This window comes from Mustela nivalis, assembly GCF_964662115.1.
Source record: "Mustela nivalis genome assembly, chromosome: 11".
NCBI lineage: Eukaryota > Metazoa > Chordata > Mammalia > Carnivora > Mustelidae > Mustela > Mustela nivalis.
In genome coordinates, this window is record NC_139030.1 from 100,449,649 (window position 1) to 100,465,339 (window position 15,691).

The window sequence follows — 15,691 nt, forward strand, 5'->3', positions numbered from 1 at the left end:
TGACATTTCTGATCACAGAATGACTGCTTAAACCTAAAGCCTTTTACTCTCTTCATATTTTACAGTAATCACAAGACTTACAGCTAGAGAATTTCAATAGCTAACACAAAATAAAGAAACCAAGAAAAAAATTGTTCATTTTTATCCCGAAAGGAATTGTGATGTTTGAAGAATATTAAAATGTCAGTTTCAAAATACATTCAATTCAGAAGTTCGAATTCTTTTACTATAACTACACAGATTTATCATAAATATAATAGACAATGAACCAATATCAAAGGCACTAAAGGAAACTTTAAATTTTCTCTCAGAATTTTCCCAATGCATACTTTTAAAATGGAAATAAGCAAGCAACCTCTGTGTCCAGCAGAGCAATAAGAAATTTATTGAACGTGAAAAGTACACACTTGTAAAAATTTAAAAGCTGTTATATTGTCCCTTGTTCATCTCTAAATGCATAATCAATTTGGCCATCCTACACCAAACTTAAGAATTATATGTACAGTTCACTCCCAAAAATTTCTAAAAGCATTATCACCAAAAGACTGCTTGAAAACTAACTGTAAACAGAAATGAGGCTTTCTCTGAGGTGTCTGGGAACTAAAAAGAAAATATCCTAAGGAAAGGATGACTACCATTTCCATTTAAGCTTAGTAAAATGTCAAAGAACTTTCAGGACTCAAATATGCTAGCCGTCTGATGTGAGGTCAAAGTTGTCCCAATGACAAGAAAGCCAACAGATGCCAGATGACTGAAATATAAAGTTATCGAAAATACGTTTAAGCCCAGTCGTAATCCCAAAAACATATAAAATACGAGTGTATTTACGTTAAAAAGATGAAAATAAAATTACCAAAATGCTTTGGAACAAAAGAAGACTGACGAAAAACAATTAACAGTGTTATACAATGTAGTGAGAATGTCAAAGTTCTGGCTTCCTCGACATTCATCCAATTCATTCGGTAGCATTTCGGAATAATGAAAGTAACATGGATTCCCCAAGAATGATCTAAATCTAAAAATAAGGCGAAAGTGTGTGTTCTATAGTTGATGTTCTTTTAACTGTAAGCCAAATCCGCTTCTTTATGTTAAAAAAAAAAAAAATCTACAGCTCTGTTTCCAAAGATCTCATAATAGACACTGTTCATTGGCGATTAAAATATTATTTTTAATCCTTGCATTACCTCACAGCTAAAAATGTCAAGATACCACACCCAATATGTCTTTCCCCCCACCCGTGGGGGATGGGGAGGGGGCTACGCGAGCAGGGATTCGAAACTACACAAAAACAGGCAGGCTCCGTTCCCTCGAAGGAACGGGAAGGGCGCGCAGGTACCGGACGCGGCTCCCTCCACAGCGATCGCGGGACGCGTCGCGAAGGGCGAGCGCAGGCCTCGGCCTCTGCGGGCTCCGTCGCCCGCCACGCGCAGGGCCAGCGGCCCGACGCGCCGCGCGGGGCTACTCACCCGCCGCCGTGCTGACCAGCAGGACCGTCCACAGGAGCGAAGGTGCCCGCCGGGGCCGCTGCAGCGAAGAAGTCATCCCTGGGCCAGCCGAGAAGCAGGAGGGCAGAGGAAAAAAAAGAAAAAAAAATATATATATATATATGGAAAGTAAACACGGGCGGAGAGGTGCGGCCGGGAGGCTGGTCCTCGCTCGCGTCGGACTCGCCCGGCCCGTCGGTATTACAATGCAGTTTGAAAGGACAAATGGCAGATGAGAGGACCTAGCTGCAGAGCTTTCATTCCGCCGCAGAAATTCCCTTCATTTCTCTCCCTCGCGGCCGGGGAGGCTCACTCGCCGAGGACGGGGTGCCGCGGCCGCCCGAACTGAAGGCATGTCCGTGTGGAGCAGCAGAGAGACGGGAAGAAAGCCCCGCAGTTATTTCCCTCGTAGTTTCACGATGTCGAAAAAATATCCAGGTCTGCGAGAAAACATAGCCGGGGCGCAGGGGGGTGGCAGGCGGGAGCTTCGATGGCGGGGCTGAGGATCAGACCAAGTGCCCGACTGCCGCGAAGGGCGAAGCCGGGCGGGCGGCGGCGGCGCCCGGCGGCACGAGTCGCATCGCCCGTGGCTCCGGGAGGGCAGGATTCCTTCTTAAGTTTCGCTTCGGTGCTTCCTTCACTCGGATGGCGAGAACAACAAACCCCGTTCCTCGACCGGATCGAACGAGGCGGCTGCCTCCATGGACAAACCCACAGCGCCTTCGAGCCTTCGCCCAACAATCCTGCGAGGTTCTGCCAGGGCCCGGCCGGGGCGCCGAGGGGCGGTAGGAAGCGGGGGAGGGGCAGGGTCAGCAGGCAGGGCCCCGAGCTCCCCGAGACGGCGGGCGGAGGGGAGGTGCGGGGAGCTGCCCTTTCCAGCCCTCCCGGCTTCGCTCCTCTCTCTTTCTCTCTTTTTTACTGCGGCCTCTCGATCTTGCCTGAGGTCAATTCCACGAAGAAAAGCCTCGTCTTCTCCCGTCAATGGCTCCTGTGAGCGAATCACAACCCCCGTCCCGAGGAAGCCGCTGCCGCCGCCGCCGCCGCCGCCTCGTTCTCCCGCAGCTCAGGGCTCCGGGCGGAGCTCGGGCGTCGCGGGCCGAGGGCGGGGGGCGGCGGGAGGGCGGAGGTAGGTGGCTGGCTGAGGAGGGGGGGTGGGCGACGAGGCGGCGAGACACCCCGCACCCCTCCGGGAAGCACTTCCAGTGGCTCCGAGCAGACCAGACACAAAGGGGGGAGTCGCCGCAGCTGCCAGTCTGCGGCGCTCCCGGTCACCGGAGTCGCCCCGCCTCCGCCGCCGCCTCCGCCTCCTCCTCAGTCTCCGGCTCTTCCCGGCCCTGTCTGTCTCGGGCCTGTGGTGCAGCGCGGGCGGCGGCGGCGGCCGCAGTGGCGGCGGCGCGAGGAAGCCCGCACTGCGCCTGCGCGCTCGCGGCCCCGCCCGACCCCGCCCCTCGCTCCCGGGCTCTCTGAGAGCAACTCCGCGGCCCGCGCGTGGCGTGTCTCTCCCGGCCGCCGAGGGCAGGGTGGGGTCCCCGGCAACCCACAGCGGGCGGCAATGGCCTTTCTCCCTCACGCGCACGAACCTTCCATACGTGCGCGCTCGGGATCTGTGTGTGTGTGTGTGTGTGTGTGTGTGTGTGTGTGTGTGTGTTGAAGAGAGAGTGGCCACATCTTTTGTCCAGCCTTGGCCAACTCCTCGGAGCCGCGGTTGAACCTCGGACCGAGGTGTCGCGGTCCCCTCCGGGATTCCTGGAGTGAAGCCTTGAGAGGCGGAACTGCCGTCGTCGTCTCTTGGGGCCGGAGCCTGCCTCTCCAGATCCCGAAGAATCCAGAAGAACCCTCCTTTCCCAGAACCGCAGACCTCGGCCTCCTCGGGCTCCCCTCGCTGACTCAGACAAAGCCGGACTCGGAGAGACCACCCTAAATTGATATTTTTGCTCTTATCGGTGTGCGGCTTCTCTCCAGCGCCCACCACCGAACCCCTTCTTAGCTGACACACGTATTGGCCGTTTGAAAGGGTGCGAAGTCAGAAAGAAAACTCTCCTTTTTTAAATTCTATACAATGTATCTGCGTCTCTGTCTTTGCCGCGCGGTCCCCCCTTAGAGGTGGGCCTTTATTCACAAAGGCTGTGGGCCTTAGGGGCTTTTTAGGACCCGTGAAAGGAAAATTGCGGGGAGGAGCTGCTGCCCCAGAGTCAGGAATGAGTTCGCACCCAAGGAGATGAAAAGGTCCTGTTGGTACCGAAGCTTCCTGGAAAGAATCTGTTTAGTCGGTTCTTTGAATTGCAAAAACCCAAGCGACCAGGATAAGAGAAGGAATTCTCCCCCTCCCCCCTCCCCCCTCCCCCCTCCGCCCTGGAGCCTCTGCACACCTCCTGCGGGATCAGGTCGACTTGGGTGGGATTTTGCTGGGGAGAAAAGGAAGAAAGCGACGTGCATGATGCCATGATCGGAAGTCTGTGTTTAATTCTGAGTTGCCAGGTGGAAATTTTGCGTGGGAGGTCGATGTTAGAGGTGAAGTCTAGCCTGCCTTCTAATAAGAAGGCTTATTCTGAAGGCTGGTTTGACTGGTCTTTCAGTGTGGAGGTCAGTTCCAAAGACACATTCATAGATACACTCCTGAAGTCATACCCTTTATTTGCGTGTTCAAGTCCCCCTTTATCTCTTTATCTGAACTTGAGGTAAATAAACCTCCATGTTCCTTAAACTAGTTGCTGTTATCATACTAAATATGTAGTATAATTGTGGGTTTTAATAATACCAACCCAGGATTCTCGGAAAGAAATATTTCTATATAGTAAAATCCCTGAAAAAGAAAAAAATTAAAAGGAGCTTTGATTCATTACCTTTACTACTATATTTTGCCATTTGACTTTCAAGAAATAAGATCTAGCACTCAGAGAAATGGGATTTGGTAAATTAGAGGTGCAGAACGTTTGTTAATTAGTAGGATACTGCTCTTTCTCAAATTGGGATTATTCTATTTTTATTTACATAAAATTTTTCCTAAGATACATTAAGTACCCTTATACATATTACAAATATATGGTAAAATATATAAAAAAGAAGAATGGATCCTAGGAAATTCATATTAAAAATATATATATACCACTGACTTGGTAGGAATAATTAGTAGACAACTAGATAGGCAACCCTCTTCCCTTTTCTGTCATTCTTTGTAGCATCTCAGTTGGGACATAGCTATTCACTCACTATGAGAAAGACCATCAGGGAAGAATTAGAACTGGGCCATCAGTATGTCCACAAAGACAAAACAGACAATACAAGTCAAGCTCAAGTGAAAACAAAGGATTGGCAGGGCAGGCAAGGTCTGGTATCTACACCAGTCAGGATAGGCTAGATTGTAACAAACATCTCAGCATCTTATGGCCACAAAAGTTTTATTTCTCACATTACCTGTTTGATGCAAGTCATCAGGAAGCCTGTTACAAGTAGGATTCTTTGGGAAACAGGAGTATTGAGTAGTACTCTCAAGAACAACCTCTGGAGACTGAGGGTCCAAAAAAAAAAAATCACTGGAAATGAGAACTTGAACTACAGTGCAGTTGCAACTGAGGCTTCAGCCAGTTCTGCAGGGAATCTGGAGCTGGAATGACCCTTCAGCATTGTCCTAAATTGGAACAGAAGGCCTGATCATTATACCTTCCCACCAACGTGTCATTGGATGTGGGCTGCACCCAGGAAAGGAAGGTGACCCTTGGATGAAAGGACTCTCTTTCCTTTTCTTTTTTTTTTTTTTTTTTTAAGATTTTACTTATTTAACAGAGAGAGAGAGAGAGATCACAAGTAGGCGGCAGCGGGGGGCGGGGGGTGGGGGGGGGGCAGGGAGCCGGCTCCCCGCTGGGCAGAGAGCCCAATGCGGGGCTGGATTCCAGGGCTCTGAGACCATGACCCAGAAGAAGGCAGAGGCCTAACCCACTGAGCCACCCAGGCGCCCCAAGAGGACTCTCTTTAGCCAAAACCAACCCTCAGAGAGGAATCCAGCTGAAAGCTGTTAGCCACCAGCATTTCCAATAGTTGGGAGAAGTTATGCTGTAGTCCTAAAGGGTGGGTCGGGGGAGCTCATCACAATATCCACTACATGGATTCTGCTCATTTTAGTCACTGAGGTCATCAGACTACTGGAAGCCATACTGAGATACATGCTTTCAAGACTGCTACAGTTAGGGGAGCACCTGGCTGGCTCAGTGGGTAGAACATGTGACTCTTGATCTTGGGGTCTTGCATTCAAGCCCCATGTTAGGTGTAGAGCCTCCTTTAAAAAGAAAAGAGAGCTATAGTAAGGATCATAAAATTTAATTGCTAATACTGCAGTGTTTTTGCTCTAACCATTAAAATGCTTCCACTCAGAAGCAATACACCTTACTTCCAATCACATTTTATTGGCCAAAGAAGTCACATGACCAAACCTAACTTCCAGAGAAAAAGGAAATGTAATATTATACCATGTTACTAGAACCATCGTGTGCAAGGGGGAAATAATCACCAGTACTCTAATCACCAAAAGCCCAAGTAGGATAGGGCAGTCTTCTAACATAAGGGGAAAACTCTGGCATAAGAAATTAAGAAATGAAAGGAGCAACACAGAAATCCAAGGGGACAAACAGTGTCTATAAAACTGATGGATCTTCACTCTGTATTAAGGCCCCTCATTGATTATAGCTTTCCTCTGAAGTAGAAGACTTGTAAAAGGAAAGCCCTGGTTTTAGGGAGGGTCTAAAGAAACTCAGCAAATTATTAGGATACGCATTGGAATAAGGAACTAGGCAGAATCCTCGTTATATGAATAAGGATAAACAGGAGTTACCCAAGCTCAGAGATACTGAATACTTCTAAGAATAAATTTTTATCATTACAAAGGGATAATGTCAAAGAAAAGTATAAGAAAAACTCTTAGCTCTAGAAGAAAAATAATACAGGTGCCCACACAGTACAGGGTCAAAATAATGAAAGGCAACTTGAGGCTGCTTAGAAACCTCAGGACTTAATCTTTAGGGCTAAACTGAGAAATGGGACATGGCGTAGTCTCCTTTTGGAAGATTAAGGTATAGTTGTGGGGAGAGCGGAAAACCCAATTGTGGAGTACAAGGAAAATGAGATTGGAGATTGACACCCCCTCCACCTCCAATAACCTCTGGACCTAAAAGCAACCTTAAATTTCTCTCTTTCTAAAATAAGCAAAGCTTAGGGGTGCCTGAGTGGCACAGTCAGTTGGGCATTCCCCTCACGTCATGATCCCGAGGTCGTGAGATCCAGCTCCTAGTTGGGCTGTGTGCTCAGCACAGATTCTGCTTGGGATTCTCTCTTCCTCTGCACCTTGACCCCTTAAGATAAATATATAAATCTTTTAAAAAGGGAAAAAATATATTAAGAAAGGCTTAAAAATAATAAGAAGAAAACTTTGTATTTGGAACTTAGATCTATTATCCCATTTCTTTCCTTCTCCTTTTGTCTAACTTTTGAAATTTTAGTTAGCCCAGCATCTGGGGTCACCCTTCCCTTCCATTTAGAACTAAATAAAATCATTTGAGCTTCCCATCCTGAGTGACTAACGGCAAGAGAACACAGCGTCTCCCAGGCATTGCAAGATCCCAGTGGAAGACATATTTTCCACAAGTTTACCTGATTTGCTCTGGACTTCTCTACTGATATCTTGTAAGAGATTTTCCTTGCTGATGCCAGACACTGAACTCTGCTTTCCTCCAAACAATAGAATAGTTTATTTATTCTCCAAGCTATATCAAAATATGGCAAAAAATTTTACTAAGGCTTAGACTTTGGAAGAAGCAGAAGGAGGAGGAAAAAGATAGCTAACACTTGAACAATGCAGGAGTTGGGGGCACCAACCTCCATGAAATTGAAAATTTACATCTAACTTTCTTTTATTTTTTTTATATAACTTTTCACTCCCCCAAAACTTAATTACTGATAGCCTACAGTTTGATTAGAAGCCTTATCGATACCATAAACAGACAATTAACACATATTTTGTATGATATATGTATTATATACTTATTCTCACAGTAAAAAAGCTAGAGGAAAGAAAATGTTATTAAGATAATCACAAGGGGTGCCTAGTCGGTTGGGCATCTGCCTTCATCATGGGTCATGATCCCAGGGTCTTGGGATGGAGTCCCACATCAGGCTCCCTGCTCAGGAAAATCACAAGGAAGATGGGGTGCCTGGCTCCTCAGTTGGTAGAGCCTGTAATTGTAGATCTCTAGATCATGAGCTTGAGCCCCACATTGGTCATAGAGCTTACTTAACAAAGAAAAACAAAGGAACAAGCATACAAACAAAAACTAGGTGTGCTTGGCTGGCTCAGTCAGCAGAGCATATGACTCTTAAACTCTGGGTTGTGAGTTCAAGCCCTATATTGAGTATAGAGATCCCTTAAAAAATAAAATATTTAAAAATATTGATAAAGTAAAATAAGATCATTAAAAAAAAAAATGAGGGGTACCTGGGTGGCTCAGGGTTCTGGAATCAAGCCCTACATTGAGCTCCCTGCATAGTGGGGAGTCTGCATCTCACTCTTCTTCTCCCTCTGCACCTCTTTCCCTGCTCGTGTTCTCTCTTTCTGTCTCAAATCAATAAAATAGAATCTTTTAAAAAATAATAAAAGAAAAAAGAAAAAGAAAATCATAAGGAATAGAAAAAAATTTAGAGTACTTTACTGTAGTCGTAAAAATGTGTGTGTAAGTGGATTCCCATAGTTCAAACCCCATCATTCAAGGGCCAACTGTATAATCTAGTAAAGGAAATCTTTTTTTTTAAGACTTTATTTATTTGAGAGTGAGAGAGGGAGTGAGAGAGAGCGTGAGAGGGGCCTGGGTGGCTCAGTGGGTTTGGCCTCTGCCTTTAGCTCAGGTCATGATCTCAAGGTCCTGGGATGGAGCCCCAAATAGGCTCTGTTCTCAGTGGGGAGCCTGCTTCCCCTCTCTCTCTGCCTGCCTCTCTGCCTACTTGTGATCTCTCATTGTCAAATAAATAAATAAAATCTTTAAAAAGAAGAAGAAGAAGAAGAAGAGTCTCTGGCTTAGGAAACAAGCAAAGGCCTTGAACTGGTTAGAACAATCTTGGTGTATTTGAGGAATAAAAGGAAGGCCAGTTTTTACACCTGAAACTAATGTAACATTATGTGTCAACTGTATCTAGATTAAAAAAAAAAATTTTAAAAATATTTTTTCCGGTTTAAATAAGAGGGGGAAAAAAAGAAAGGAAAAAGAAGGAGGTCAGTTTATTGGGGCATGGGAGATAAAGTTAGAGAGGTAGGGATGTGCTACGTTATACAAGGCTAGTAGGTAAAAATAAGGGTGTGGATCATTTGCCTATTTGCTCTCAGTTCATTACCTTCCCCTTTCTTCTTTGTTCAGGGACTGACTTCTACAAACTTAATTTCCAAGACTCCCTTGTCCGCTGGCTTCCAGTTAGCTGCAGCCTATGGGACGTACAAGGTTAAAAATCCTTAGAATGACACAAGGCTCTTTCATTCATTCTTCTGTTCAGCAAATAATTGTTTTCTATGGTGCTCCAGGCTCTATACTAGACTACTGTGGATACAATAAGCAAAACAGTCAGTCTCTGCTCTTGCAAAGCTTTGTGATACCAGAGAGCTTACACTTCCTCAAATACACATGCCTTTGTGCTTGATGTTTTATTTGCCAAGAATGCACTTTCCCCTTCTGTCTCCTTAATTTTTGTTCACAACACCCATCTCAAACAGTAATAGCTCTAGGAAGATTCCCCTGATCCCACAGCCAAACAGAATTAATTATCCCCTTTCCGTAATACCTTTTTTTTTTTTTTTTTTTTAGTAAGCTCTAGGTCCAACATGAGGCTTGAACTCACAAACCTGGAGATCAAGAGTCACCAGCTCTACTGACTGAGCCAGCCAGGCACCCCTTCTTAGCATTACTTCTATACCTTTTCTAAGCTACTAATACTGTGCTTGTCAGGTTGCATTTTCATTACTTGCTTTTGTTTTCTCCTCACTAGATTAAAAAGAGGGACGATCTCTTATTTATCGCTCTATTTCCAGCAACAAGCGCAGTAACTAGCATATAACAGGGCCTTAATAAAGACTGCTGAAATGAACTAAATTGGAATTCTTTGGCACTGCCCTTATGACAGGGTAAATAGGGATGGTGCTGAGATCTTGGAATTCCTAGAATCTATAAATCTTCCATTTGCCCTAGGAATAGGGTAGTTAGGATAACAATCGATCTTCATGAACACAGTCATTTTGCCTCTGGCTATATAATTTAAGGATACTTTCATGTTTCATTCTATAATAAAATAGCCTTTTTCAAGTTCAGATCACTATTTATTAAGTTGTGTTATTACACCCACAGTATTAATTCTTCATATCCAAGTTTAAGAAAGCAAGAAGTGATAGGACAAACATTCACTAACTTAGATAAAGTCAAGGGAAAGGGCTCGAGTCAATGAGTCAATGAGGTTTGACTCATGGGATAGATAAATATTTTATTTAAAGAAACCAGTGTGTCAAAGTAATAATGACTTAAATTTCATAGTGAGTCTTTTTTTAAAAAGATTTTATTTATTTGTCAGAGAAAGAGAGAGACAGAGAGAGAGAGAGAGAAAGAGAGCACGATCAGGGCTAGTGGCAGGCAAAGGGAGAAGGTGGCTCCCCGTTGAGCAAGGAGCCCAGAACCCTGGGATTATGACCTGAGCAGAAGTCAGACGCTCAACTGACTGAGTCACCCAGGCATCCCAAACTTAATAATGAGTCTACAAAAGAGCATGAAATAGTGGCCCACTTAAAGAAAAATAATGGGTGCCTGTGTGGCTCAGTCAATCAAGTATCCAACTCCTGATTTCAGCTGAGGTCATGATTTCAGGGTTGTGAGATCTAGCCTGGTGTCAGGCTCCACATCCAGCATGGAATCTGTTTAAGATTCTCTCTCTCCCTCTCCCTCTGCCTTTCCTCCCCTCTCTAAAAAAATTAAAAAATTAAAAAAATAAAAGAAAAATATTTCCTGGAATCTTATTCATGCTTTTCAGTTGACTTGCTACAGAAATTTTTTTTCAGAGATAAATTCAGGTCAGCCCCAGAAATGTGTTCATATTTTGAGTGAGTACATTTACACTTATATAAATGTGTATTTTACAGGATTAGAATCGGAAGTCCTATTTATTTATAGTTTACATGATTACAATCTGAAAATAACTGGCTTTAAGATTTATGCTTTGTGGGCACCCAGGTGGCTCTGTTGGTTAAGCACCCAGCTCTTCATTTTAGCTCAGGTTGTGATCTTGAGGTTATGGGATCAAGCTCCAAGCTGGGCTCTGCATGTAGCAAGGAGTCTCCTGAGAGTATCTCCCTCTGCCCCTTCCTCTGCCTGCACCCGTGCGCTCTCACTCTCTCTCTTCTTCTCTCCCTCTCTCTAAAATAAATAAATTTTTTAAATCTTTAAAAAAAGATTGATGCTTTCATAGGATAAATTCGCTCAAATTCTGCACAAATATTGCTCTAAGAATATCAATAAAATTCTGGGACTGTATCCTAATAAAGTATTAAGAAAGTCAGACAGAGGGCTGCTTGGGTAGCTCAGTCGGTTGAGCATCAGACCCTTGATTTTGCTTTAGGTCATGATCTTAGGGCTGTGAGATCAAACCCCATGTTCACCCCCCCAAAATAAATAAATAAATAAATCTTTAAAAAAAAAAAAAAGGGCAGACAAGGGGCCCTGGTTAGCTTGCTCATTCAGTAGAGCACATGACTCTTGCTCTCGGCATTGTGAGTTCAAGCCCTACATTGGGTATAGAGATTACTTAAATAAAAACTTTTAAAAAATAAAATAAAATCTTAAAAAACACAAGATGGGATTGGGAGGGAGACAAACCATAAGTGACTCTTAATCTCACAAAAGAAACTGAGGGTTGCTGGGGGGAGGGGGTTTGGTAGAAGGGGGTGGGATTATGGACATTGGGGAGGGTATGTGCTTGGGTGAGTGCTGTGAAGTGTGTAAACCTGGTGATTCACAGACCTGTACCCTTGGGGATAAAAATATATGTTTATAAAAAATAAAAAATTAATAAAAAAAAACAAAAAAAAACATTTTTTTTAACTATAGAAGCTACAGGATAGCTACTGAACATAAATAAACTCTTATATTAAGCTACAGAAGTTATAGGATAGTTATTGAGCATAATCTAACTTATATAGAGTAATATAATATGTGTTACCTTCAACAGATAAAGTACTTAAACAACAGACAACATCAGTGTAAGACTGTTATGATGTCAGAGAATTTTTACAAAACCAGGACATGATTCACAAATGAGAATTATGAAGGAAAATAGCTAAGTACATTTTTAAATTTTTTTTAAGATTTCATTTATTTATTTGACAGAGAGAGAGATCACAAGTAGGCAGAGAGGCAGGCAGAGAGAGATGGAGAAGCAGGCTCCAGCTGAGCAGAGACCCCGATGCAGGGCTCAATCCCAGAACCCCTGAGATCATGACCCAAGCCAAAGGCAGACGTTCAATCAACTGAGCCACCCAGACACTCCTAAATATTTTTTTAATTACAGAAACAAACCAAACTACTGGACATACCATAAATAATACAAAGACTCAAGGGGATCAACATAAGGGTCTGGAGTACCTGACTTGAGTCATGGGTACCAAGGGTACACAGACACAAAGGAAATTACAAAGACTGGCCATCGGAAGAAAATTATTTTTTTTAACTTTTATTTATTTAAGTAATCTCCATACCCAACACTGGGCTCAAACTCTTGGCCCCAAGATCAAGATTTGCATGCTTCTCTTACTGAGCCAGCCAGATACCCCTGGGAGAAAATTATTTGAACCCTCTCCTTTTCTCCACTACCGTGGTGGGTGTGGTTGACTGTTCCTTACCGTATCTTCTCACAAGACTTTGAAGATCAAGCAATTCCTGACCAAGAAAAAAAAGCAGAATCATCCCATTCCCCAGTGGATTCAGATGATAACTGGTAATAAAATCAGATACAACTCTAAGAGGACACATTGGAGAAAAACTAACCTGGGTTTATAAGGAATCGCATTAAGTTGGCATGCAACACACTTATGTTACATGAAGGTCACTTGCTTGTAATGTATCACTCTGCAATCACTACTACCTGAATAATGGGCACATTTGATTGGGAAAATGATTCTTCTCTGTTACTATGCTTCTGCACTATTAGGTTGTCTCATTAATAAATATGAGAACTTCTGTTTGGGAAAAAAAAAGGAAATTATTGAAACCACAGTAGTTAAAAGAATAAAGTGGGTGGGTTATGGAAGAATTTGAGTAGTTCTACATTTTTAAGATTTGGTTAATTCTATATAGTGAGAGAACCATCAAGTTATCAAGTCATTGGATCAATTCAAGGAATACCTTTTCTTTTAAAACCCATGCAGAATGGTAATATTCGACATTCACAGAGTATCTTCTCACATCAGTAAATCATATAAATTGTTAAAGGAAACAATTAGAAGTAGTGTTCCTAAAGCTTTGTTCTGTTTTGTTTTTTTCAATAAGTAATCTCTACACCCAACATGGGACTCAAACTCAGAAGCTCAAGATCAAGGCACATGCTCTACAGACTGAGCCAGCCAGGCACCCCTAACACTTTTTGGTTTTAGATCTGCTATTGATTCTACTACTATGGTTCCGGGCTTCGAACAAATCATTTCATTTCTCCAGGCCTCAGTTCCTCATCTTTAAGATAAGTTTAGACTAGCTATCCCTGTTTCTTTCCAGCTTTAAAACCCTATTATTTATTTGTATCACAAATTTCCTATTTTAGGATAATTACGTTTAATGACAGGTTTCATGTCTATCCTAAAGGACACAGCTGAAAACAACTATTTAAGAAAAAACCTTTCTACAGCATATTATTTTATATTAGTGGAAATATAGTGATTCTTTCTTTAAACTTACTCATGAAATAGGTGAAACTATTTGTATAATTTTGAGTCCTGAGTTATACAGTTTTATAGAAAAAAAGTCACTATTTTTTACATTTCTCTTCCCTTTTGTTTCATTTTTCTTCTTAATGTGTGTGATTCCCACTGTTCACAGCCAGAATATAGAAGCAAGTGATTTTTCCAGTTACATGCTAATATGTGATCAAAATATTTAATTCAAACTTTGTAATCTCCAGAGAGGTCAGAATCACCCTTTTTTTTTTTTTTAAAGATTTTATTTATTGATTCGACAGAGAGATCACAAGTAGGCAGAGAGGTAGGCAGAGAGAGAGAGAAAGAGGGAAGCAGGCTCCCTGCTGAGCAGAGAGCCCGATATGGGGCTCAATCCCAGGACCCTGAAATCATGACCTGAGCCGAAGGCAAAGGCTTAACCCACTGAGCCACCCAGGCGCCCCCTGAATCACCCTTCTCAACTTATTGAGAAATACTATGACTTATGGAAGTTACTAATCAATCAACAACCATTTATTAAATACTTTTTGGGGTGTATAATATTGTATAAATGTTATATCACTATTAACTTTTTTTAGAAGATTTTTTTTAATTTAATTAAAAAAATTTTTTTTTAATTTGACAGACAGAGAGCACTAATAGGCAGAGAGGCAGGCAGAGAGACAGAGAGAGGGGAAGCAGGCTCCCTGCCAAAGCAGAGAGCCTGGGATCACGACCTGAGCTGAAGGCAGAGGATTAACCCACTGAGCCACCCAGGCGCCCTAGAAGATGTTTTTAAAATGAGAGAGCACGTACATGCAAGACCAGGGAGGGAGAGGGACAAGCAGACTCTGCTGAGCATAGAGTTCCAGGGGGGACTTGATTTCTCGACCCAAGTTCATGACTTGAGCTGAAATCAAGAGGTTGAAGCTTAACTGACTGAGCCATCCAGGTACCCCTCAGTATTAATTTCTAAAAGCTCTCTATTTCAGTATGATGAACATAACATAGTTATCTAATGTTGCCAAAGATGTGAGAAAAGCACAAGGTAGGGGGGCCTGGGTGGCTCAGTCAGTTGAGCATCTGACCCTTGGTTTCTGCTCAAGCCATGATCTCAGGGTGGTGAGATTGGGCTCTGTGTTCAGCACAGAGTCTGCTTAAGAGTCTCCCTCTCCCCCTGCCCTTCCCTACTATGTGCTTGAGTGTGAGCTCTCTCCCTCTTTCTCTCTCTCAAATAAATAAATAAATAAAATCTTTTTTTTTTTTAAGTGAAAGTTATTTTTTAAAAAGTCAAAGTTACTTTTAAAAAGTGCAAGCCACCCAGGGGCACCTTAAGCGTCCGCCTTCTGTCTGGTCATAATCCCAGGGCCTTAGAATCAAGCAGCTTATGGGGCTCCCTGCTCAGCAAGGAGCTTGGTTCACCCTCTCCCTCTGCCTGCTGCTCCCCTTACTTGTGTGCGCTCTCTCTCTATCAAATAAATAAATAAAGTCTTAAAAAAAAAAAGATACAAGTTATTTCTCTCTAATTATTTCATGTACAATTTTTTTTTTAAGATTTTATTTATTTAGGAACGTCTGGGTGGCTCAGTCAGTTAAGCGTCTGCCTACAGCTCAGATCATGATGCCAGAGTCCTGGGATAGAGTCCCGCATCAGGGTCCTTGCTTGGCAGGGAGACTGCTTCTCCCACTGCCTGCTGATCCCCCTGCTCGTGCGCTCGCTCGCTCTCTCTCTCTCGGATAAATAAATAGATAAAAATCTTAAAAAAAAAAAAAATCTATGCCCAATGTGGGGCTTAAACTCATAACCCAGAGATCAAGATTTGCAATTTCTACCAACTGAGCCAACCAGATGCCCCGTAATGTGTGAAAATTGTATTTCTCCATAAAGATTTATAATATCAGGAAATAGTGACTATATCATATGCTGCTACCTACTCAGAAAATGTTCAATTGTCGCTGAAGTGAAAAGCCAGCCAATTGAGGACACAAAACAAGTAAAAAAAAACTGATCCTGCATAGGCTTATCTGAATCTCGAAAACAATTATAATAGAGTATATTTCTTTTAATCTAAGAAAACAATTATAATTGAGTGTATTTCTTTTACTGTGCATTCTACGAATGTCTGATACTTTTTCAATATTTTTTCCGGTTATTAAGCATATCCACATTTTTCTCACTTAGATGGCAAGGCTGTTGCATAAGCATTTGAAATGTACTGAAGTTAGAAAGCAAGGCTGTCTTATGGCCTTGCATTTTAGTTTTTCTGGCTTT

General features: G+C 42.9%; 1 protein-coding gene across 1 annotated transcript in view; it reads right to left on the reverse strand.

Moving 5' to 3' along the window:
• Positions 1-2,869, reverse strand: part of BMPR2 (bone morphogenetic protein receptor type 2) — a 202,963-nt gene extending 200,094 nt beyond the window's left edge. The window contains exons 1-2 of the mRNA XM_082688862.1: positions 1,727-2,869; positions 1,467-1,544 (exon numbers count right to left, since the gene is read on the reverse strand). Coding sequence (XP_082544988.1) covers positions 1,467-1,544; positions 1,727-1,745 — 97 coding nt within the window. The 5' untranslated portion in view covers positions 1,746-2,869. The remainder of the gene's footprint in view (positions 1-1,466; positions 1,545-1,726) is intronic.
• Between the last annotated feature and the right edge of the window lie 12,822 nt (positions 2,870-15,691).